Below are 25,851 nucleotides of genomic sequence, written 5' to 3'. Positions count from 1 at the left end.
TGTGCGAACTACCCGATATCCGTGAACTGGTTTGTTGTGAACAGACAGTAAGATCTGTTGATTGATATCTGCCTTGAAGAACATAGGAAACATGCATTTTTACGGAAGTCAGAAAATAGCAGACCATGTTTTAGATATCTGTTTACAGGATTAGTTGAAGGAAAACTATAGTGCTGCGCAGAAATCATTTTAAGTTTGAGAGACTGTGTTTAGAATCAGCAGCAGCTAATATTCTCCAAACCTCAACTAGTAGGGTCATATTAATTTATCAAAAATCTGCAAACCAGTCATTTTGTGATCAACTCGGTGCTTGTAAACGTCTCTTTATCCAGCAATGGATGGCACCAAACATGTAGAACTAAAGTCCTAATTTGGTGCCATCACAATAATAATCACTTATTAGTAATTATTATTGTGATATTAATAATAATATCACAATAATTGTGATATTATTCACAATAATCTTGTGAATAATATCTTGTTCTCTGAAGGTGATGGGTATAAAACTGTGAAGTATTAGCAATTAATATTTCAAAAAATAAATAAATATAATATTTATTTATTTTGGTATTGTGAATTAAGCTGCATAATTATATAGAGTGTGCGAACTACCCGATATCCGTGAACTGGTTTGTTGTGAACAGACAGTAAGATCTGTTGATTGATATCTGCCTTGAAGAACATAGGAAACATATGCATTTTTATGGAAGTCAGGAAATAGCAGACCATGTTTTAGATATCTGTTTACAGGATTAGTTGAAAGAAAACTATAGTACAGAAATCATTTTTAAGTTTGAGAGACTGTGTTTAGAATCAGCAGCAGCTAACATTCTCCAAACTTCAATGAGTAGGGTCATATTAATTTATCAAAAATCTGCAAGATATTATTCACAATGATCTTGTGAATAATATCTTGTTCTCTGAAGATAATGGGTATAAAACTGTGAAGTATTAGCAATTAATATTTCAAAAAATAAATAAATATAATATTTGTTTGTTTTGGTATTGTGAATTAAGCTGCATAATTATAGAAGCAAACAACTACCAATACCTAAGCTTATGTCCATATCCAAATTTAAATATTTGTTCTTGATATCCGAGGTATTCAGTAAGTCTAGCGTAAAGATTTAAATATATACTCATCTCATGGTCTGTCTTCTATTTTTGTAATGTGAGTAAATTGCATTATTCTTATGGAGAGTTAATAAATTAATGATGTTATTTCTAACCTTATTTCTTATTATTGACTGTAATCTTATGCATATGTGATAATAGTAACAGTTTATTGTCTTACCTAAGGATTGCACACTTTGCTCCTTCATGAGAGGAAAGGAGATGAGTTGTTCCTCTCTTTCTATCTTCCCTTCTTTAACTCTGCCCCCTTGAGGGTCTAAATTGTCTGAAAATTTTCCATCTTTGGTCTCTTGAGGAGAGGAACAGGATTACTTAACTCACCACAGAACTGTGTTGATGTGTCAATAAGTTTACAAATGTTCGTGGGTAGGATTCGCATTAAAAATTTGTGAAACTTCAAGTTTCAGGCCTTGTAAATAGTCTCTCTCTCTCTCTCTCACACACACACACACACATGCAAAAGTACTAATCATTGAAGTATTTGAAATAATAGGATATTTTCCTTGATTATCAGCACTGAGTTAAAGGAGATGTATGATGCTAGAAGATCTTTTTGGAATTGGGGGGGGGGATAAGAGAACTAACTTGGCACAGAAGAAAAGGAAGCAATAGCTGGCAGAAGTTATAGAAAATAACTTTAGTGAGCAAAAAAAAAAAAAAAAAAAGCTTGGTAGTCAAATAGACATGAAGTTGCAATTTTTACTTTTTACTTTTGGCTAAAGTGAAATTGGATTTGCTGATAAACAGTTTGCAAGTGTTGTCTTCTGTAGAATGGATAAGATGGAAGTGTTGTTATTTTACTTTGAGCTTTTTTTATGGTGCAGTTAATTATTGTTAGGGAAAAGAGTAATTATACACTTATGTTGAAAACCAAAGCTTGAGTAAAGAATGGGAATTTAAACTAGGAGGAGGAATGAATGCATTCATGTTAGAGACCATCTTACACATGCTTTGCATCATTTAGAAACACTCTTGACTGTATATCACATCTCTTCTGAATCAGACAGGCAAAATGACAAAAATGACTCATGTACTCTAAAGAACTTTTACATATCCCTGGGGATATGTATGCCACACTTCGAGACACACTGATCTGTAGAAACAACAAAAGAAAAACAAAGTGTATTATTACAATCAGTAGGTTCCATCCCAACTTTTGTACTAGCAAAGTAGCACTGCATTTGTATATACTATTACATTTTTCAGCTGAAGATTTTTTAGTTAATGAAAAGAAGAGAAAGAGGTGAGAGGTGCAGATCCCATAGAAAGTAAAATTTATATATATATATATATGTGTGTTAGAGATAGGGATGATGAGAAGTTGACACTGACATTTCCTGCACAGAGTGAAACGTACCCAAACCAAATGCAGATAGTAAATAGGCAGACATTGGAGCTTCCCAACAGTGTATAGCAATCGACGAACATGGGTAAATGTGGTGATCTTAGCGGCTTTGATCATGGAAGTATTATTGGCACAAGCAGATGGGTCATTCTATTGCCCAAGTGGTAAAAACTCTAGGGTCCTGAGGACAACAGTATCAAGGGTCTACCGCGAGTATACCATTAACGGATGTACCAGCACCCAGCGAGAGTGGTGGCCGACCACATGTCATCGATGACTGGGGTCAATGTAGACTGTCCAGGCTGTTATAGACCAATCACAGGGCAATAGTGGCACAAATCACATCCATTTTCAATGTTGGAGGTCGAAGCAGCATCAGCGAGCGAATGGTACAGCATACCATGGGCTACTGCAGCCGATGTCCTAATCTTGTATACCACTGTTGACAGCTCATCATCGGGCATTGCACCTTGCCTGGTGTTGGGACCATCAAAATTGGACACTTTGCAGAGTGGACCAGTGTCATGTGGTCTGATGAATCCCTTTGTACCCAGCTGATGGGAAGGTGCAGGTGTGGTGCTGACAGTATAAGGCAATGGCCCCCATCGTGCCAGGTCGGCTCTGTTCAAATAAAATAATAAAAAATAGTGGCTCTGTGATAGTTTGGGGAGCCTTTGCACATGGCACATTAGGTCCCTTAGTGTATCTGGAGAGGTCCTTAAATGCTTTGAGCTGGTTGTCTGCACATTTTAGGTTATTTGTCTCTCTTCCACCAATTGATAAAGAAAATGATTTAATAATTACTAATAATTGGTTCAAACATCATCCAAGATAACTATATTGTTTATGGAAATGTCCTGGGAATCTGATTTTATAATGATTTGGAACAGGTTTAGAAACTCAGTGTAACAAGTTAAAACTTACCCCAGTGCTATTGTAATTCAGGTCATAACCTATTAATAGCTATAAGTTTTAAAAGAGGTATACCGTGAGTAGACATATCGATACAAAATTAATAACGGAAAAAACTTATGTACAAAGATTATTTAATAGCATAATTTTCGCCTATGTGTCACAGGCATCTTCAGTACATTAAGCAATTCCAAAAAGAGCCACCTAAGTAGCTGGTGTAAAATAACTGAAATGGTCAATAAATTTCCTTAAAAAAAAAAAAAAACAATACAATAAAAAGTTAGGAAAGATTAGCTGATTTGTAAAGTACTATCTCCCATAAAAGGGATAGACGTAAGCCGTCGGATCTGTTTAAGTTAGGAGAATGAAGTAGAGTTTCACATGTTTCTTTATAAAGGCGTTCTATGAGAAACTGACTTTTGTGAAGACCTCTTGTCTTTCTCCGATGAACTCTTGTCTTTCTCCAATGAACCCTGTGTCTAGTGAAGATGGCATGTTCTTAATCATCCAGGTGTCTACCAGATTCTGTGCTCTTGTGGATTATCTTATTTCGGACAAACGGGAAGATCTGCCTCTATTCAGCTAGAAGAACACCAATCTTATATTGAATATTTTAAACCTGAAAAGTCTGGGCTTGCAGAACATGCCATCTTCACTAGACACAGAGTTCATTGGAGAAAGACAAGAGTCCTTCACAAAAGTCAGTTTCTCATAGGACGCCTTTATAAAGAAACATGTGAAACTCTACTTCATTCTCCTAACTTAAACAGATCCGATGGTTTATGTCTATCCCCTTTATGGGATATAGTACTTTTCAAATCAGCTAATCTTTCCTAACTTTTTATTGTATTGATGTTTTTTTTAAGGAAATTTATTGACTTTTTTTGTTATCTTACGCCAGCTACTTAGGTGGCGCTTTTTGGAATTGTCAGTTATTGTTTAATTTGAGCTTAAAATGTACTGAAGATGCCTGTGACACACAGGCGAAAATTATACTATTAAATAATCTTTGTACGTGAGTTTTTTCCGTTATTAATTTTGTATCTATTAATAGCTACAATAGAAATAAAATTGAAGAAGTTAATAAAAATTAGTAATAAAACCTTAAGACCAAATTGGTAATGATAAACTGCACAAGAAACATGTAATCAGTTTAAAGAATCATTTCATAGTGAATATGAGGAATTGAAAAATGAGGATAGTGAAGCAAGTGCAATAATGAAGACTAGGAATGATTTAAAGGATTACAAAATTACCTTACAATGGATTTCAGTGATTACAAAAGTGATGGCAAAGGAAATATGGTTGAATGGCAGGTGTCAAGAAATTGAAGAACTAGTCACTCACTATTATTTTTGAAAACAGGAAGATAAAAGAACTGACAGGAAAGAAAAGGAACAAACAACATAAATATTAAAATATGAAAAGAGGTACTGTTTGAAGAATCAGATATCCTAGAACATTGGTAGAAATTTATTAAATACCTATATTCAGACAATATAGAAGATCTAAAGACTAATAAGGATAATGATATAGTATGCAAATGAAAGAAGAGTAAAGCACCAGGTCCAGATTTAGTTACATAGAAATGATAAAAAAAAAATTAGAGAACAGTATCTAGTTAACAAAAATTTTTATCTTAATATATGATTATGTTATCTTGCCTAAAATATGGAAAACTCAATCATTCCAATACCAAAAAAGCCATATTCACCAAGGTGTGATGATTACAGAACAGTTAACTTAATGAGCAATGTCTTAAAATTATTTCTTAGAATAATATTGGATAAATGTCAAAACTAGATAAATAAAATAATAGTTGAAGAATGATAAAATTCAGAAGTGGAAAAAAAGCATAAATGATCCAGTACTCAACTTTAGAATGATATTGAAAATTCAATTGCTATACAAAAACAGATCTACCTTTGTTTCATACTTTCAGGGGGGGGGGGGGGAAAGAAGAAGCATTTGACAGTATTTTGTGTGATAAATCTATAGGAATCTTAGAAAACATTTGTCTACGCTCAAAGGATTTAGGAATAATAGAAAAGATATACTGGAATCAGCAATCTACGTTACAGAGAAACAACACACTTTCAGAATGGATAGCTATAAAAAGAGGACTCTGACAGGGATGCATATTATCATTATTGCTCTTTGGGATCTCAGAGGATCATGCAGAAAATCAAAACACATTGAGGTTTTCCATTCCTCAATGCATTTTGATTTTCTGAAAGAGACACAAATAACCTAAGATGTGCAGATAACACAGTACTAATCACTGAAAATGAAGAGGAGCTGCAAAATATAGTTAATAAAACAGAGAGCTGTGATAAATTTGAATTAAAAATGATAATTACAAAGGTAAAGTGATAAATAAAAACCTAAACATGAAAGATCCCCTCCCCCTCCATAGAACAAGTAGATAGATTTACATATACTGAGTGACCACTTTATTAGGAACACTTCCTCATTTAGGAAAACAGGCAGTTCCTGAAGACATGTGAGTCATATGGCTGCAGTTTGCTATATAAATTAGGCAGATAGGCATTGGTTCTGCTTTTTGTGTTTGATGTATAAGAATGGATAAAAGGTGTGCCTTTGAGCATGTAATTGTTGGTACCAGAATCTCATACATATGTTCTCTTCTGGGCTTTTCATTCAAACAGTGTTTACAGTGCACCAGGAGTGGTGTAATAACCAGAAACTCTCAAGCCAGTGGCAGTCATAAGGACAAAAACAGTTCATTGATGCATGATGTCAGAGAAAAATGGAAAAGATTGTGAAACATGACAGGAGGGCTATAACAACAGTCAAATCATATCTCATTACAGCAGTGATGGTGGTCTGAGCATCATTTTGGAGCACGTAGTTCATTGCATGCTAGCACAGATGGGGGATACAAGAGCAGACAACCATCCTAGGTCCCAGTATTGTCAGCTAAGAACAGGAAGATGCATCTTCATTAGACATGTGATCACCACACTGGAGAGCTGATGACTGGAAAAATGTCGCCTGACCTGACGAGTCCTGGTTTGTACTGTACCGTGGTGATAGCAGAACTAGAATACGGTGGCAACAACAACATGAGACCAGTGGCCCTTCCTGCCAAATAGCAACATTTCAGGCTGGTGGTTGGGATATAATGGTATGGGGAATGTTTTCTTGACACATGTTTGGTCCCATGATACCAGTTGAACACTGCCTGAATACCACAGCCTAATCTCAACATTGTCACTGATCATGTTCACTCATTCATGGCTGCATTGTCAAAATGTAGTCATGAATGAGTTAGGTACTTCCAGCAAGACAATGTGCAATGCCATAAAGCATGTAGCATGATCAGGTGGCATGAGAAACATGACACTGAGTTTCCTTTACTTCAGTGGCTAGCTCTCAGTCCCCAGATCTCAACCCAATAGGGCATCTCTGGGATGGGTGGAATGAGCAGTTTGCAGTAGCAACAATGTGCCAGTATCCAGTCTGCAACAATTGGGTGATGCCATTGTGATTGAGTGGACAAACATCCTAGAGGAATGTTCTAAGCACTTAGTTGAATCATTGCTACTGAGAATTCTTAAGGCAAAAGAGAGTCCCACTCATCATTAAATGCTGTTCTTAATAAAGTGGCAACTCAGTATATCTGGAAAGTTTGATATTTTAAGGATACTTGTGACATAAAGATTGTATAATATAAGCACGTACACGCAAGAAAGATATTTAATTAGCCAAATATTTCGGTCTGAAAATTTCAGACCATCTTCAGTGGCAATACAAGAACAGTTTTAAAATACAAGGTGGAATACTAACAATAGATCATTTATAAATTGAACAAGCCACGTGATGTTATATCACTAAGTATTAAAGAGAAATATTTTTAAGCAGAGACTTGATTGAATTAAAAATATTAATTAATAATTTCAATAATTTTAAATAACATAAAATTAATGTGAATTATCAATGAGTTATCCTGATTAGACTTTCCCAGATTTTTGATACAGATATACAGTCATTCCGATTCAGGTTAGGACGATGGAGTAAGGCCTCTATGCCTTCTTTGAATAAACGTTCAAATTTATAGCGGGATCTATGTAAAAAGCGAGTTTTTGATCAAAGGATGTTGTGGTTAGTTTCTTTCCCGTGCTGAGCCAATCCAGATTTTTTGGGTTTGTTGTGATGAATGGAGGATTGATGTTCTTGGATTCTTTTTTCTAGAGAGCGTCCAGTTTGTCCAAAATAGGAGAGATCACAGTTGCAGGGAGGAATTTGATAAACTCCAGGAAGAGACATAGTTGAGCGTTTTGTCTTTAGAAGAAGGAAAATGGGAAGATAATTTGGTAATAGGTGAATAAGTAGCTATTAACTCATATTTCTTCAGAATTCTTGAAATAGGTTCTGAAATCCCGGAGACGTATTGAATCTTTGTTGTTTAGTGGTGGATTATAAGAATCTAGAAGATGTTGTGTACTCTTTTTGGAAAAGCCATTGAGTTTCATGTGCTGTTGGATAGTAGAAAGTTCTTTCTGTAGAAAATTAGAAGTAGAACAATTAATTTTGGCTCTTCTGATTAGACATTTTATGATTCCTGTTTTTTGACAAGGATGATGGGCAGATTCTTTAAGAATATAACGACCTGTGAATGTTGATTTCCTGTAAACTGTAGTTGTAAGAGTATTTGAAGGTGACCGGATGAGGAGAACGTCTAAAAATGATAACTGGTTGTTTTTTACCATTTCCATAGTAAACTTTATACGATGACGTAAGGAATTGATACTGTTTAAAAAAGAAGGTAAGGAGTCTTTGTTGTGAGGCCATATAGTAAAGATGTCATCTATATATCTTACCCAAAAGGATGGTTGAGGGAAAATAGATGAGAAGAGGACTTTTTCTAGATGTTCTAAATAAAAGTTGGCTAAAGCAGGAGAGAGAGGACTTCCCATGGCTGTTCCTTCTACTCGGCTGTAAAATTTGTTTTGACATAAGAAATATCCAGAGTGTATTACAAAATCGAATAGTTTTATAATGTCTTCTGGAAAGATGTCAGCCAGTTATTTTAGTCTCTTTGAGAGGTACATTTATATATAAAGATTCTATATCAAAGCTCACCATAAGATCTGTAGGTTGCAAAGAGATATTTTTCAATTTTTCTAAGAAATCTGAGGAGTTTTTAAGAAAGGAACCAGAGTTACTTATGTGAGATTTCAATAATTTAGCTAGATATTTGGTAGGAGAATCGATACAATCTACTATTGGACGAAGAGGAAAGTCAACCTTATGTATTTTAGGAAGACCATAAAATCTAGGAAGTCTTCAAAATGAGTTTTAAGTCTTTCAATTGTGTCGCTGTCTAAACTGATGACTTCATCTAGGAGAAGTTTTTTTCTTTAATTTCTTGAGTTATCTGTTGATTGGATCATAATCAAGTTCTTGATATGTGGAGCGATCTCAAAGTAAAAGAGAAACTTTTCTTCTGTAATTTGCAGAGTCCATAACTACTGTTGTTTTCTCCTTGTCAGCTTTGGTGATAATGAGGTGATTGTTTTTTCTCAAGGACTGTAAAGATTTCATTTCAGAAGGAGATATGTTGGAAGGAGGAAGTTTGGCCTTAAGTAGAGAAGAAGCGACTTCTAGGCGAAGAGCATTAGCCTTATCACTACTTAGATGACTGAGGTTCCGTTCAATGTTAACTAGGAAATCTAGATATGGTATCTTATTAGGAACAATAGAAAAATCATGTCCTTTTGAAAGGATGAGGGTTTCGCTATTAGTTAGAGGACGTCCGGATATATTGACAATCCAATTATCTGGAGCTTTGAAGGGTTTTAGAAGTTTAGGGTTTTGAAGCAATTGTTTCTTCTAAACAATTCAAAACCCTTCAAAACTTTGAAAGGTTTTGAATTGTTTAGAAGAAAGAGCTTTATATTTGCGGTTTAGATGTTGACTTAGTTTATTATATGCTCATTGAGTAGAACGTTTAGCCACATTTAGAACTATGTGTGAAAGATGTGGATCCAAGTTTGTGGAAATATAGGTGCGAAGATCAGAAATATGATGACTGTTAATAGCAAGGTCACATTTAGCAGCTTTAAGTTGGTTATGGATTAAAGATAAGCTGGTGTTCCGATAAATATTATGAGCTCCAGGAGATTTTATAGTTTCTTTAATCTTAGCAAAATTGGGAATAATCTTGTTGTCGCAGCATTTTTTTAAAAAAATTGATCTTCACTCGTAACCTACCTTGTATAACTGAAAGTTTTCCTAATTTACCGTTTATTTTGGTAGCATTTTCCCCGTGAAGGATTAAAATTTGACATAAAGATTGTATAATATAAGCACGTACACACAAGAAAGATGTTTAATTTGCCAAATATAAATATAAATGATCTATTGTTAGTATTCCACCTTGTATTTTAAAACTGTTCTTGTATTGCCACTGAAGATGGTCTGCAATTTTCAGACTGAAATATATTATACTATCTGGGAAGTCTAATTACCAATGATGAAAAACATGAAGAAGAAATCAAAAGATGAATACAGATATCTGAAACAACCTTTCTTAATATGAAATAAATACTTACAACAGAAAAGTTAATATAAATATACAAATATGACTATTGCTTTGTTATGTGTATTCTTTATTATTATATGCCCTAGAAACATGGTCTGTTAGGAAAAAATGGGAAAAAGATTGATAGTTCTGGAGATGTGGTTACTAAGAAGAATGTTGTGGATCAGCTGTATAGAAAAGGTTACAAATTCCCAAGGACTCGTAAGAACAAACCAAAAAAGAAGATTAATGAATGGGATCAGGAAGAGGAAAAATGAAATTCTTAGGACATTTACTAAGAGAAATAAGACTCCATTATGATCATTACAGGAAAACTATTGGAAAAAAGAGGCCAGCCAAGATGGAGCATATAAGGGCAGCCAGCTTCAGATGAGGTTTGAAAGCAGTACAGAGATTTTTTTTTAAGTTCTGGCTATCTCCTAAGAATCCACTCTCTCTTTTTTCTGTTCATGGTGTTTACAAAATTCTGTGTTCCTGTCAATTATCTTATTATTGTCAAACTGGGAGATCTTCAACATAACATCCACCTAGAAATAACACAAGAAATACATCCACTGCTATAACTGTGGTCAGTCTGATCTAACTGCCTGTGCTTTGGATATTTTTTGCAAAAAAAAAAAGAAAGAAACCTACTGTGCTTCACTGCAACAAGTATAAACTAGACAGACTTTTCTTGGAATCTGCAGCAGATTTGTTAAACCAGCCTTATCTTAATAAATATGGTTGTGTTAAACCTCCCAAGATATGAGAAACTTTTAATTCATAGGCCTCCACTGCTAAGGCTAGCCAACGGCACTACACAACAACACAATAGAGGCTGCCCCTTGTGGGACTTTAGGCTTTTAGTCTAATTTTTTTCTCACTTATTTGTTTTAGTATTTTTGTGTTTACTTTTACAATTTTGAGGTTATATCTCTGACAATGTCTCTGTGACAAAGGCAAAATATAGGATCTAATAAACTTGCATTGGTCTTCTGTGCTATATTCATCCCATTAAACCTAATAATGACAGCCTCTTCTGAGACTCAAATATATAGCCTGGTTAAAGTAATAGCCAGTTCAGCTGAACACTCTTTAACACCTGTGCTGATATCCCATCAGTCCCTATTGCTGAATTCTTATTCAGTTTGTGCAACAGCTCTAATACCTCCTCCTCATAAACCTGAGTTTTTTCATCCATTGAAAAGTTAGCAGTGAGCTCAATATTGCATACGCCAGATTGATAGCGTTTAACAAAATGGATGCTCATTACTTGAACAACCTCTTCTGCATCTGTCACCCTCACACCATCTGCATTCAGTAGAGTTATTCTTTCATATTCATTCTTTCTTTTACTTGCAGCATATTGATAGAATAATTCTTTGGGGTTATCTTTAGCTTGCAGAGCCAGTTTCTTTTCATACTCAGACTTAGCTTTCTGTACAACAGTTGACTCTTCTGGCCTGTTGCTTATAATTTTCATAACAGACATCATCCTTATGAATAAGTTATTTCTTCCACATCATCCTTTTCTTAGCAATCTCTTGCCTGATAAGAATACACATCCATTTGATGCCTATCCTATTTATTCTTTGAACTTTCGGTACACATTCTGATATTGCATCATTTAAGTATTTTTTAAATGCTTTCTATGCACTGTTGCTATCAATCTCATTGTAATGAACTTACTCCTCAGTTGGTCATAATTTCCTACTTTGTAGTTCAGCATGTAACCTTTCCTGAATGGAACATTCGTAAACTTAGCCACTTCCCAAGTGAATACTGCATGATCACTGTCACCAATGCCATACCATTGTGTACCTTCCCACAAAAAAAAACACTTCATAATAATAATTGATATTATGATATTGATTTGCTGGATATTTTAAAATACACATTTTATTCTAATATTTATGATGTTTTCCATTTTTATATTTTTGTTCTTTTTTCTCTTCCATTTTGCAGAGTAAGAGAACAAATCATGGATATGCCATGCATTATTGATTTAAAATCCTGGCCTGCTCATTACATATATATATGTGTTTATTAGTAATGGAAAAAAATACTGAAATAAATTTTATTTTAGGAATATGTAATTTATTTTAAAAAGACAATATTTTTATATATTTATTATGTAACTTATCTTTCTTTTTTTTAGTGATAAATTACGTGGCCCAGATGTTGAAAACAAAATCAGGGTGACATCTGCTGTTACAGCACTTCTGCAAGTGAGTTGCTTTTATGTATATTTGTTATTAAAAGGAGATTTATGTTATACTTCTCTTTATAAGAAAATTTTTTCATTGAATGTTTTTCACACAAATTTAGAGATTATTTCTACTTTCACCTATCTCTATAATGGAGACCAAATAATGCTTATTAGGTATTAGGAGATTAAAAATAATAATAACAATAGTTACATTTGTAAATTTATTATGTGCAAGTATAAATACACACACACACATATATACATATTTATTAGGTATTACTTCAGTTTCTTAAATCTGAAATCACTTATAATCTGAAAATAATTACAGTGTAACAGTTTGAAAGAAAAATAGGAAAAAAATTATTGCTATTAGATATTAAGAAAATTAACTTTATTGCTAGATGTGGCACATTTCAGAATGATACACTTGAGAATTAGAAATAATTTATAAAAACATTTCACAGTTGTCTTAAAATGGAACTCAACTGTTACAAATCATCCATTAGCAGGTTAGCAATTACTTCTGCTCTGTAGTAGGGTTTGTCGGTTTTTAAAAACCGGGTTTATAAACTTTTTTGGGGGATAAATTGGTAAAATTCGAAACCAGTTTTTAAATTTAAAAAACTGGTTTCCGATACTAGAATTAATATGTAAAAATTAATTATTTAATTAAAAACATTAACATTTTGATTTGAAGCCAATGTATATGTTACAAGTGAGGAATCTGAAGATGACTGTGGTGAGGATTTTTTAAATTCTCGTGATCTAGATAACAACTGTGAATTCCTTATATTTTCTGACAGTGACAAACAATCAATTTCCCAAATTAGAAAAATTTGCAAATTTTTTAGAAAATCTCCTATAAGATTTAAAACAAGAAAAAGGAAAGGAATTAAGTCTGATTCTTGACTGCCAAATGAGAAGGAATAGTTCAGAAGCTATGATTGAAAGATTTATAACATTAAAAGAATGTGTTGTTTTAGCTTTGAATGATATTGCTGCTTCTCATATATGGAATGAAGCTCAATATCCTAAAATCCTGGAGCTTCTTAAAGTGTTGAGACCAGTACATCTAGCAGCTGAGGCCTTAGGGTAGTGAGATGCCAATTTATTAACAAGTGAAGGCATATTTGAATTTCTGTTAAATGAACTAAAAATTTAAAGACTGAGATTATTAGTTCCAAATTATTAAATGCTTTAGAAGTACGAATTCAATAAAGAAGAACAAGTGGGAGTGGTAACCCTTTTGCTATATTTGCAAAATCCACAAAACATCTCAACAAAGAAATCTAGTGTATTTCCACTAGCTTCAAAATTCGATATTAATAAATTATCTGGAAAAACATTGTCTAGAATATATCCAAATTCTTGTATGGAAACAAATTCCGATGATGAATATATCGGAGGTGGAGTAACTATTAATCAGGACAATGCTCTGAAAGAAGCCATGGAAAAATCATTTCATAGTTTCTTGAGGAACATGAAGAAATAACATTAAATCTGAAGACCGAATTTTCAGTATTTGAGGCAATCAATAAAAGAAAGAAGAATTTAGATTTATTATTTGATGCCCTGAAAATGATAAAACCAAGTTCAGTAGCCAGTGAGAGAGTATTTTCTATTTCAGGCAATTTTGTATCCAGAATAAGAGCAAGATTAAGTAATCGTTTAGTGGACATTTTATGTTTTTTGAAATCATATTTCCTGAAGAAAAATACTAAATGAAATAAAAATTTTGGAAGTTTTTTCCCACTTGGTTAGATTATAATAAATTTAGTTTAATCCTTTATCCAAGTGTGAGCAAACAAAGTTTGCACCTCAAGTATCTTCAGCACTGAGGCAACTCGTGGTAAAGGTGGACGAAGCTCTCATCACTCCTTGTCTTAGTATCTCCAATAATGCAAAGCACATCTCCTTGTGGACATGTATAATGCTATGCATTAAGGGAAGGGCCACTACCCAGACCGACTTTTATTAAGGTCTTGTCAGTGGGAGCCAGACCCAGAGGTGGTGATTCTAAGGCAGAAGCAATGGGGAAGTCATATTTACTTATATTATTCAGCCCTGAAGATACTTCAGGTGCAAACTTTGTTTGCTTACACTTGGATAAAGCATTAAACTAAATTTATTATAGTCTAACCAAGTGGAAAAAAACTTCCAACATCTTTCTCTAAATCCAGAGTAATTGAATAATAAGATGAGATGCCTTTTTGGCAACTCGTATAGGTAAATATGACTTCCTCGTTGCTTCTGCCTTAGTATCACCATCTCTGGGTCTGGCTCCCACTGACGAGACCTCGATAAAGGTAGAAACCGGTCTGGGTAGTGGCCCTTCCCTTAATGCATAGCATTATACGTGTCTGCAAGGAGATGTGCTTTGCATTATGGGAGATACTAAGATAAGGAGTGATGAGGGCTTGGTCCACCTTTACCACAAGTTACCTCAGTCCTGAAGATACTTCAGGTGCAAACTTTGTTTGCTTACACTTGGATAAAGGATTAAACTAAATTTATTGAAATAAAAATTTATAATTTATATTTTGCACGGATTTTAGTTATTTTAACTAAACTCGTCGACCAAAACGGTCCACACCCCGTTAACGCTCTCCCCTGCCTCAGTTTCCCCATAAGTAATCCCTTCCCCTTCTCTCCTCTCTCCCCCTCCAATATGCGCCCTTAAACACAATAGTATATATATATATATATATATATTTATATATATATATTATTAACACAAAACCCAGGTTTCCAAATTTATTTTTCCTGCATCAACCCCCCCTTGTTATAAACAACCTTCAGCAGGATCATGAAATTGGAAGACATCCTAGTATTCAAACAAGGTATGTACAAAATTTTTCCACCTCTTTTATTCTGCTATAATTGCCTTCTATACCCACCCATAATGCCCTAAAATATATATACCCCTTTTTTTTGAGTAATAATAGCCCAATGTATTTAAAATAAGGGACACTCCTAAACAAAAACAGGCTATAATAGCCGAATTATAATAATTAGTTATTTTAATTTTTTTTTATTTGGTTTTGCTTAGAGTATATTTTATTTTGTAATACTTTTGTAGTTCCATAAATATTAAATAAACTAAAAAATTTTAAAATAAGTATACATTTTTTTTACTATTTTAATTATATATATATATATTTTTTTTTTTATTGTAAAAATTCAAAAACTGTTTTTTTCAAAAGTTTGTTTTTGTATAAACCCTACTCTGTAGGAATGATATATAAATAAGAAAATAGTCTTTAATTGAATCTCAAAAATTGTGAGTTTATTGAACAGCTTTTGTTATAGAATGAAAAGAGAACTCTGAAGTAATTTGATTTTAAACCATTCTTTCAAAACCTTGAAATAATTATAGCCAAAAAAAAAAAAGCCTCACATATCAAGAAATTGTGAAATGTCTGTGTGATTCTGATGGCAGGTTTTAGTAACTAACATTGACATATGGAGCTTGCTTCACCTTACATTATCTAGCCTCATTATGCAGCACTGCATTTGAAAGATATAATCTGCTGGAGATTTCACTTCATTATAAAGTATTTTAAGATTTTTTAATATCGACAGTTTGTTTACACTTCATAACTAAAGTATTTGATGGCGTGTTTCAGTATCATTGTTAGTACCAGATCTACATGAAGTCAAAAGACTCATCACAACAGGTACACATGAAGGCCATCCAACCATTCTTTAAACTCATTCAGTGTATCTGCATTTACCAGACTGTCAGGCAGTGTATTCCACTCAGCAACCATTCTCCTTGCAAGGAACCTGTTCCTTATGCATGGAGCTCCTTGTTCTGTTCCCTTCTCACATTCTGTGAAAAATTTCTTCTACATCAATCCTGTAACAGAACCCCTTACTAACTTAAATGTCTCAGTCATATCCCCTATTCTGCTCCTCCTATTCACAAGGCTTTACAAAGCATTCTTTCGATTTATATCAGTGCTTGAACTGGAGTATGGACACATCCTGTGTGGAAGTCATGTCCACAGATCCTTCACAGCATGCACCCACTCTGTAAGATTCTGACATCACCAACTATAAAACATGGCCACAATAAATAATAGCGACATTGAAGTTTAAAATAAAAATAAAAAAAACTTGCATGAAATCGAAAACAAGTGTTTTGCAAAAAATAAAATACCCCTCCAAAAACATCGCGTACCAAAAATAAAAATTTCCACATCCACTTCCCCAGCATTTGTGGCTTCATCATAAATATTAATGATCTCTACAATTACTTGCATCCATCAAAACCTGTTCTGTTATTCATTACAGAGCCCTGACTGCCATCATCTATAACTACAGTTCACTAGCCATCTTAACTATATGGTGCATAATTCCTTCAGGATGGAAAATATGTATTTGTCGCATAGTTACCATGCACGTGCTCTCCTTCCATCCACCTTAAAAATCCATAACTTATTGACATAATCCAACAAATACATGTAACACACCTCACATTTCATGAAACAACTAAAATCGAAATTTAACTCATTTATAGACAAAGCTGATACTTGCTTTTGATGCCAGTCAGTATACCTCACTCTGAGTTTAAAGAACTTATAAACAAAACAAACAAATCAGCCAACACACTGCAAATGTATACAGCAACTCTTACCCATAAACACACACAAAAATCCACAATTGATTAGCTAAGCTATCTTGCCTTTCAATTCCAGTCAATATACCTTACTCTGAGTTTAAAGATTTTATAAAGAAGACAAACAAATCAGCCCACACACTGCAAGTGCAAACTTCTACAACAACTCTTATCTATAAACACACACAAAAATCCACAATTAATTGGCAAAAAAAAAAAAAAAACTTATCTGAACAAGATTTTCTTTTGCAAAAAGCACCACCTAGTGTACTTATCCTAATGTAATGGACTAAGCTTTTCAAATAAAGTCACAGGTGTCCCTAAGAGAATACAGAGAAACATTCAAGAAGATTTAGATATGTGTAAGAATCACTAAAGAAAATCATGCAAAGACTTTGTTAGGAATGCATGAGGGAAAAAAATCATGAAATGACAAGTTTAGAAATGGTGGAAAAAGTACTGTAACAGGAATCAACTCACTGAACTTGCTACTCCCAGTCATCCTTCATTCCTCCCATCTCAATTTTGTGGAACAGGCTCTCTCATGAAGCATTTCTAAAGGACTACAATCTCTAACAGTTCAAGAAGAATATCAACAGATTATTCTACTCCTGACCCTACCCACACATGGCATTTGTTTGCTATAGGCTCTTCTGCCTTTCATGTGTAGAGAAAAAAATCAATGACTGGTGTAAACATATTAAAAATGAAAATATTAAGAAGGAATTTGACATTGTTAATATTCAAGATTAAGAGAAGTTAGCAAGACAGGTGTTCAATGCCATGGTAAGGACAGGACCCAGATGAATTAAAAATTAGAGTGACCCAATTAGTAGTACTTTAGGATTCTCAAAAATAAGAAGTGATAGTGTTGGAATCCTGACAGGGTAATGACTAATCTGGTGGGAAAGTATCGATGGGAAACATTAATAATAATGTTAATCATATAGCTTATTACCCTGTTGACGATGATGAAAAAAAGAAATACATAAATAAAACATTATAAAAAAATTACAAAAAACAAATCTTACAAAAAATCATTTTCACAACAGACATAATAATGTAATTACTAAAATAAAGAGCCCAAAGGCTTCAGTTCGGCGATGTAAAATTATATAAATCAAGTGGATATTAGATCCAGCATAATAATGCTGGATCTAATATCAAAGCCGAATGTAGAACTGAAAGTTTCGTAAGGTAAATTGACCAAAGAGAGCTTACGGGAATGCATTCACGGGTTGCCTTTGTATGGACCATACAAAAGACATAAATAATGTATGTCACTTACAGACATCCCTACCTATTTCTGTTTGAACCTTACATATCAACCTTCCGTACAATACCCTGTATAATTCCTTCTGCCATAACTATATTGACTTGAGCTTTTTGGCAATCCGGTGTCCCATGCCAGATCTGGAATCCTCAGTTTTTGACCTTCTCTGGCTTAAAGTTTTTGCATCCCCATTCAGTTATTGAGAGTTTATTTTTCACTTGGTTAGAATATGATAAGTTTAGTTTAATCCTTTATCCAAGTGTGAGCAAACAAAGTTTGTGCCTGAAATTATCTTCAGGACTGGGGTAAGGTAGTAAAACACTGGGAAACTCGTTGCAAAGATGGAGAAAATTCTCATCACTCCTATCTCAGTATCTTCCATAATGCAAAATACATCTCCTTGCAGATATGTGTTAATGCTTTGCATTAAGGCAAGGGCAACTACCCATACCGGTTTCGACCTTTATTGAGGTCTCGTCAGTGGGAACCAAGCCCAGTAGTGGAGGCACCAAGGCAGAAGCAATGAGATGTCATCCCAACCTATAGGAGTTGCCAAAGGGTGTACAACCTTATTATTAAATTACTCTGGATTCAGAGAAAGATGTTGAGAGTTTATTTTTCACTTGGTTAGAATATAATAAGTTTAGTTTAATCCTTTATTCAAGTGTGAGCAAACAAAGTTTGCACCTGAAAGTATCTTCAGGACTGGGGTAAGGTAGTACAACACCGGGAAACTCTTTGCAAAGGTGGAGAAAGCTCTCATCACTCCTATCTCAGTTTCTCCCATAATGTAAAGCACATCTCCTTGCAGATATGTGTAATGCTATGCATTAAGGCAAGGGCCACTACCCATTCTAGTTTAGACCTTTATTGAGGTCTCGTCAGTGGGAGCCAGGCCCAGTAGTGGAGGCACCAAGGCAGAAGCAATGAGAGGTCATACCAACCTATAGAAGTTGCCATAGGGTGTACAACCGTATTATTAAATTACTCAGGATTCAGAGAAAGATGTTAAGAGTTTATTTTTCACTTGGTTAGAATATAATAAGTTTAGTAACTACCTTACCCTAGTCCTGAAGATACTTTCAGGCACAAACTTTGTTTGCTCACACTTGGATAAAGGATTAAACTAAACTTATTATATCCCATTCAGTTATGTTCATCTAATTTATTTACTGCTCTCCAATCTCTGAAAATCACTCTGACTTCTTCAACTTTCTTGTTGAAGATTTGGCTATCTGAAGTATAGCTATCCAAACAGTGAAGTCACTTAAGTGAGGTCATTTAAATGTTCATAACTCTACCCTGTTCCTGTTTCCAATTCCACTGAACAAAGGGAGGAAGAGATGCAAGTATTTGCTGATCTGACACAAGTGGTCCATTTACATACCAGAATACCAGTTAACTCTCTCCATTCACAACACTCTTGATTATTTCTTAACCACTTCTCTTTCCTGATATACCATAGAGGTTGCCTTTACTCATTATTTCTGCTTTTCTTTCTGTGGTCAGATTACTGCTTCTACTTAATTGATATAAACACTTATCCAAGTAAGTTACTGAACTTAACCTTGTCAGAAAGAAGACCTCCATTTCCCCCACTCTTCAAAATTACTGCCTGCTATCCACCAGTTCTACTTCAGTCTAAGCTATGGTTTAACAACAAGTGTGTCCAGCTAGTTCATGAAAAAAATTAAGCATACTGCAAGCACCATAACAAACACAAGAAGTCCAGTTTCATTCTCACCATACAATAAAGCAGGCGACAAATGAAACAACCATCAACAAATCCAAATCTGGCTTTGAAAGAGCAAATGATAGTCCTTTACAAAATGATCAGCAGATGATAGTCTTGTTCTTTACAAAGGTCAAGAAAGCACATCAGGTATCATTTTGGCTATCTGCGCTTCTATTTCTTTCTTTCCCAAAATGGCACTGCTGTGACAACACCAAAACGGTGATCTCACATTATTCTCCTTCTCAAATTGTTGCCTAAATGACCAGAACAGATCACTTGCTCCCATACTAGAAACATTGCCCCACATGTCTCTGTGGTCTTTTGCCAGAAAGACATCACAAAAATCTCAAGTCCTCTGTTCCTGATGGTATCTCTCCAATGTGTACTGAAAAGTTACACTACAAAACTAACACCTGTCCTTGTCCTTTGTTGTCTTTACACTATTTTATACTTGGTTAGCATCTTTCACAATACATGCAAGACTATATTCATCTCATTCCAAAAAATAAATAAATAAAATAAACTATTGATCCATTTGTCCATTTCAAATTACTACTTGAAAGTTTGCCTTCAAGTTATTGACTCGCTTGCTTCAAACTATTATTTGCTCTTGCTTCACTATTCTTTAAAATAATGAAAACGGTCATCGGACTCAATTTTTCGTCATCCAGAGACCCATTAGATTCGTGGCAGATATTTAGTCTACATCACCTACCTCTGGACACATGCTGCAAAAAAAAGGTTTGGAGAAACTTGTGATATTGCTCTTGATGCTCCATTTCTGGAGCAATCAAGACCTGCTAAAGAAATTTCAATTGTTTGAATTTCACTTATGAATTACTAATTCTACAAATTTTAAATCCATCCACTCTTTAATACTTCCTTGCATTTGGTGCACTACACCAAGGACTTCATTAAAAATTCTTGATACTGTGCAGAGAGTAGTCTGGCTTATCAGTGATCCATTTAAGCAATATATCTCTTCTACAGGTATATTTCCATCAATTCTACTACACTGGAGTGGCAGCCATCATTTTCCCTCTTTCCAGTAAGCCTCTTAAAATTTGAGCATCTGTTTCCCAGCATCCATTTGCGGTCCAACTTCAGATTCACAAAACATGCGTCTTCTCTTCCTCTTTCATTCCGCCTGCCTCTGTTTTCTGGAAGAGCTTTCTTCATAAAGTGTTCCATAATAAATGAAACTCCCATCTAAAGTATTAATACAAATGACATCATTTGTATTAATATAGAGCTGACATTAACATCTCCAATTTTGATATCATGTTTAATGCCATCCTTCATAATGTGATCCATATAGATAATGAATAACAGAGGGGATAATGTACATCCTTGTCTCACACCAGATTTAGCATTAAACCATCTTCCTGTGCTTCCTTCAATTCTAACTGCTGACTTACAACTCAAATAAAGACTAAGTATTGCTTGATATAATGCCCCACTGACACCATATAACTGCAGCATATTGAATAGCTTCTCTCTTGGCACCTTGTCATATGCCTTTTCCAAATCGACAAAACTTAAATACAGATCTCTGTTATATTCCCATGCTTTCTCGACTATTTGTCATAAAGTGAAGATCTGATCCTGACAGCCTCTACTTGGCCTGAATCCAGCTTGTTCTTCACCAAGCTTTTCTTCCACAATTCTTCTCAACCGTTTCTCAAGTATACTTGCATAGATCTTGGCAGGAACACTCAGTAGGGAAATACCTCTGTAATTCTCACATTCAGTTTTTATTTCCCTTTTTATATATGGGTACTATAAGAGCTCTACTCCAATCATCGGGAATTCATCCCTCTGTCCTGGCTTTCTGAACTATGCAGTGCAGCCACTGTAAGACTTTTATACCACCATACTTCAGCATTTCTGGTCGAATATCATCTACCCCTGCTGCCTTTCCACATTTCAAGCCTTTGATGGCTTTTTCTACTTCAAGTATGGATATGTATTCCTGACTGCATGCTTGGTCAGTGTTTTTTACCACTTTGCTGTCATCACTGCTTGTTTCATTTAGCAGTTTTTCAAAGTAATTACTCCATACTTCAAGGATATCTTTTTCTCCCGTTTTCATGTCACCTTTATCATCTCTAACTCCTTTTACAGTACTCTTTCCTCCATTCCTAAATTTCTTCAACAACCTCCAGAATATTTTGCCACCTTCTTGATATTTATTTTCTATATTCTTGCCAAAGTCCTCCCATGACTTTTGTTTAGCTAGTTTAGCACAGTGTTTAGCATTCTTGCATATTTCTCTGTATTCTCTAAGAGCACAAGCTGACTAATTTGCCAGGAACTTTTGATATGCTTTCTTCTTTTCCTTCACTACCTCTTTAACTTCCTGTGTCCACCATGGAGTTCTGATTTTTTTATCCTTGCAGACAACCTCTCCACATGCCTCTCTGGCAGAATCAATCAATGTTTTCTTCAGAGTTTGCCACTAAATCTCCAAGGTTTGATTCCTGTTCTCAAACTCTTTTATTTTTTCTTCAGTAATCTTTGTGTATTTTAGTCTACAGTTCACATCTGAGAGCTGCTCAACTTTTATTCGCTTTAAAACTTTCTTACATGTTATTCTTTTCAATATGAAATTCAATTTTATCCTGCTCAAGACTAAATAGTGATCACTTCCAATTTGAAATCCTCTGTACACTCTGGTGTCCTGCACCAGGGAGAAAATATCATTATCAACAATAACATAGTTAATGAGACTTTTCTTATTCCTTGCCTCTTCTCTCCATGTGAATTTGTGCACATTTTTATGTTGGAACATGGTGTTAGTAATAACCAGTCCATGTCCTGAGAGAAATCTAACAGATATTTGCCATTATTATTAGCTTTGCTCTTTTCTCCAAATTTTCCCAAAATATTTTTGTATGTCTCGCAATCATTTCCTACTCTGTTATTTAGATCCCCAACAAGGACCAACTTTTCCTTTTTCATTATGTCAGTTGCTTTTTCTAAAGCCTCAAAAAATTCCTCCACTTCTACCTTAGTAGAACCTTCTGTGGGACCATAGGCACAAAGAAGTCTCATTGTCCAGTTTCCCCCATTCTCATATTTGCCCACATTACTCTACTTTAGCCTCATATTTTGTGTTGAATACTATGGCTACTTGATTGTCATTGCCTGAATATAACATTTTGTATTTATTGCTCAGAAAGATCTCACCAGTTTTTGTCTTTTTTGTTTCAGTTACCCCTATTATGTCGATCTGGTACTTATCTAATTCCTCAGCTAGCTCCATTTCTTTGCCATTCAGGCTTCTTATGTTGATAGTACCGATCTTTAACTCTGGTGATGTTAAGTTGGGGTTTGTTTTCAGATTTGTTCCAGTAGCTGACTTTTCGCTGGTTCCCTGGCAAAAACAACGGGGGCCTTGTTTAACTGGGCGACACCACAGCTGGCATGAAATTTTGTCATGTCATACGATCATTTTTTATTTTAGTTTAACCAATAAGAATACAATTTGGTCGGCTAAATCCCAAATTGCCAGCCCATCCTCATTCGTTCAGTATCCAAGTAGATACCCAACAGGGTGCACCACAAGAAGGTGAGGATTGGACACTAGGTCAGAAGCCCTGGTCAGTTCTCCGCATTCCTTTAAAGGCTATGTGGAGGTCTCCTCTCAGTTATACAGCTTTGACCCTTAAGCACCCCTTTTTATTATTATTATTTTTTAAAAGATGTTTTGTATTGATCTCCACCAATGAAAGATTGTAAACCTGTGATCAATCAGTACTGTTTGTGGACTAAAGAATTTATTTTATTATTTTATTTATTATTTTTGTATTTTTTAACATTTATTTATTACATAGTCCAGAAACCCTAGAGACGAAATATGAAATTTTTTCAAGCCACCTCAGTCCTTGAGTATGTTAGGGCAGTAGTTTGACACTGGATGCTGAAATTCATTTCCTGCCTAAAGACACACAAACATTCATGCCCATGTCAGGATTCAAACCTGAGGCCTGTTGGTTGGAGTGGAGTACATTAACCCTTCGGCCAACCAGACCAGCATTGACTTCTCCATCACCTTTGAGATTATTGGTGAAGACAATGGTTGTTTGATGGCTGATTTTTATTTCCCTTTTTTAGGAACATGCTGGATAAAAGCTTGCTTTCTGCTGTTGGATATGATAGCTTGAAAAGGAGATGCACAGGATTGATATTAGTCTTGGTGTATAAGCTCTTAGTACAACTGGAGCTATACTATCTAGAATGGAGTCTTATTAGTATTAAGGCTGCTGAGTAATTTTCTGATGTCCTGATCAAAGGTCAGAAGAGTCATACTGTGGAAGGTTATGGAATAGTAGGAGGATATTTGTCTTGATTGTCTAAATAAGAGTTGAAGAATTAAACTGATGCCAAGAGGTTTGTTACCATTGTCCCATCAGGGTGAAAGAGTGGTGGAAACATAGTTGGACAGAAGTTTTACAAGAAACCAGAAGTTCAACTGCTATTTGAATTAGGATTTGGCACTTACAAAATATGCTTTAGATTTTTTTAGCACAACAGGACATGAGGCTGAGATTAGCCAGGAGAGAACAATCTAAAAAAAAAAAAAAAATTAAAAAAGAACCATGGACAAGGTTATGGTCAGAGTTGCCAAGAGGAAAGCTAGTGCCTTTGGTATATTTTGAGGGAGAATAGGTTATTTGAAATTCAACTGCTATTTGAATTAGGATTTGGCACTTACAAAATATGCTTTAGATTTTTTTAGCACAACAGGACATGAGGCTGAGATTAGCCAGGAGAGAACAATCTAAAAAAAAAAAAAAAAATTAAAAAAGAACCATGGACAAGGTTATGGTCAGAGTTGCCAAGAGGAAAGCTAGTGCCTTTGGTATATTTTGAGGGAGAATAGGTTAAAGATCCAAGGTGTTGGAAACATCAAATGATGAAGATTATCTGATAGGTGGGTGGGTAGGTAGGTACATTCTGATTTGTGTTAGATCATTACTGTCAGCAAACATTCAGCTTCTCTTTTAGCTTGGTCTGTACAGTTAGAGAAGGGGAGCCACTAAGAATTATGAACATGAAAATTTCCAAGGAAAATTAGCTCACTGTTTGAGTAATTAGGATGTATGCAGTCAACTTTCAAAGATAAATAATCAAAAAAGTCAGTATAGTAATCAGAATTTGGAGAATACAAGCACCAAATGAAAGCAACAAATTGTGCTGAATGTTTATTAATATTAAATATTTAAGGTTTAATTAAAAAAAGTAAACATTAAAAAATAACATTCATTTTAGAATTTTTGTATTGCTTTAGGGACCACTTGATGTTGGTAATTTTTGTCTGGGACAGCAAGGTGTTGTGGAAATGATGTTGGTCATGGCAGGATCAGATGATTTGTTGCAGCAGGTAAGGCTTTAAATTTACAGTGGATGTCAAAGTCTCTGTCAGACTTTCACATCCATCTGCTGTAGGATTTCACTTGTCTAACTAGCATAGTTCTCAATCATATGCTTCACAGAAACTTGACCGCATAGTTCACTAACCTCTATAAAGTGCATCTGATTCTAATGATTTTAATTTAGATACATTTCAGAGGAGGGATATTTTTGAAATGTTGATCTTCCTATAGTTCATTGAGATATTAATAGAAGAATACAGATTTATAGTTTTTAATACAGTTTATCAATCAGATTTTCTGATGTATTGTTGAGTGCACATAATATAGTTATCCTAATGTATTTGTTTGTTTACCTATCTTCTTAAAATTTTCAAATTAAACTTATTAGCATCATATCAGCTTGTGAAGAATGCTAATATCAACTTTTAATTAAGCACATACTACAGTTATTAGGATTATTTTATTAGGTACTTGGATTCCTAATGATAGAAACAAAATGAATGCTTGTTTGGTTTTCTTTTGAGAGTAATATGAGACTAATGTTGAGATGATCCAAAATGAAATATAGTAGTAATGTTTAACATTCAGGATTTTACATATTCTTGTGAATAATATGAGACCAGTGTTGAGATGATCTAAATAAGACTTCACATCAGTTGCCTGTAGATTAAGGATTTGATGTAAAATCAACATTCTC

The 25,851-nt window shown here is 34.5% G+C and overlaps 1 protein-coding gene across 2 annotated transcripts in view; it reads left to right on the top strand.

The window, feature by feature from the left end:
- The window catches only part of unc-45 (unc-45 myosin chaperone), a 368,157-nt gene that overhangs the window by 139,930 nt on the left and 202,376 nt on the right, over nucleotides 1-25,851 (top strand). For both annotated transcript variants that reach the window (XM_090393271.1, XM_090393270.1), the window contains exons 9-10: nucleotides 12,097-12,166; nucleotides 25,070-25,162. In XM_090393271.1, the coding sequence (XP_090249397.1) occupies nucleotides 12,097-12,166; nucleotides 25,070-25,162 (163 nt within the window). The remainder of the gene's footprint in view (nucleotides 1-12,096; nucleotides 12,167-25,069; nucleotides 25,163-25,851) is intronic.

The sequence above is a fragment of the Typopeltis vanoorti genome, chromosome 5, assembly GCF_054136105.1.
Source record: "Typopeltis vanoorti isolate ZY-2024b chromosome 5, IOZ_Tvanoo_1.0, whole genome shotgun sequence".
Classification (NCBI taxonomy): domain Eukaryota; kingdom Metazoa; phylum Arthropoda; class Arachnida; order Uropygi; family Thelyphonidae; genus Typopeltis; species Typopeltis vanoorti.
The sequence above is the reverse complement of the archived record's forward strand: the minus strand, read 5'-3'. Positions and strand labels throughout refer to the sequence as shown.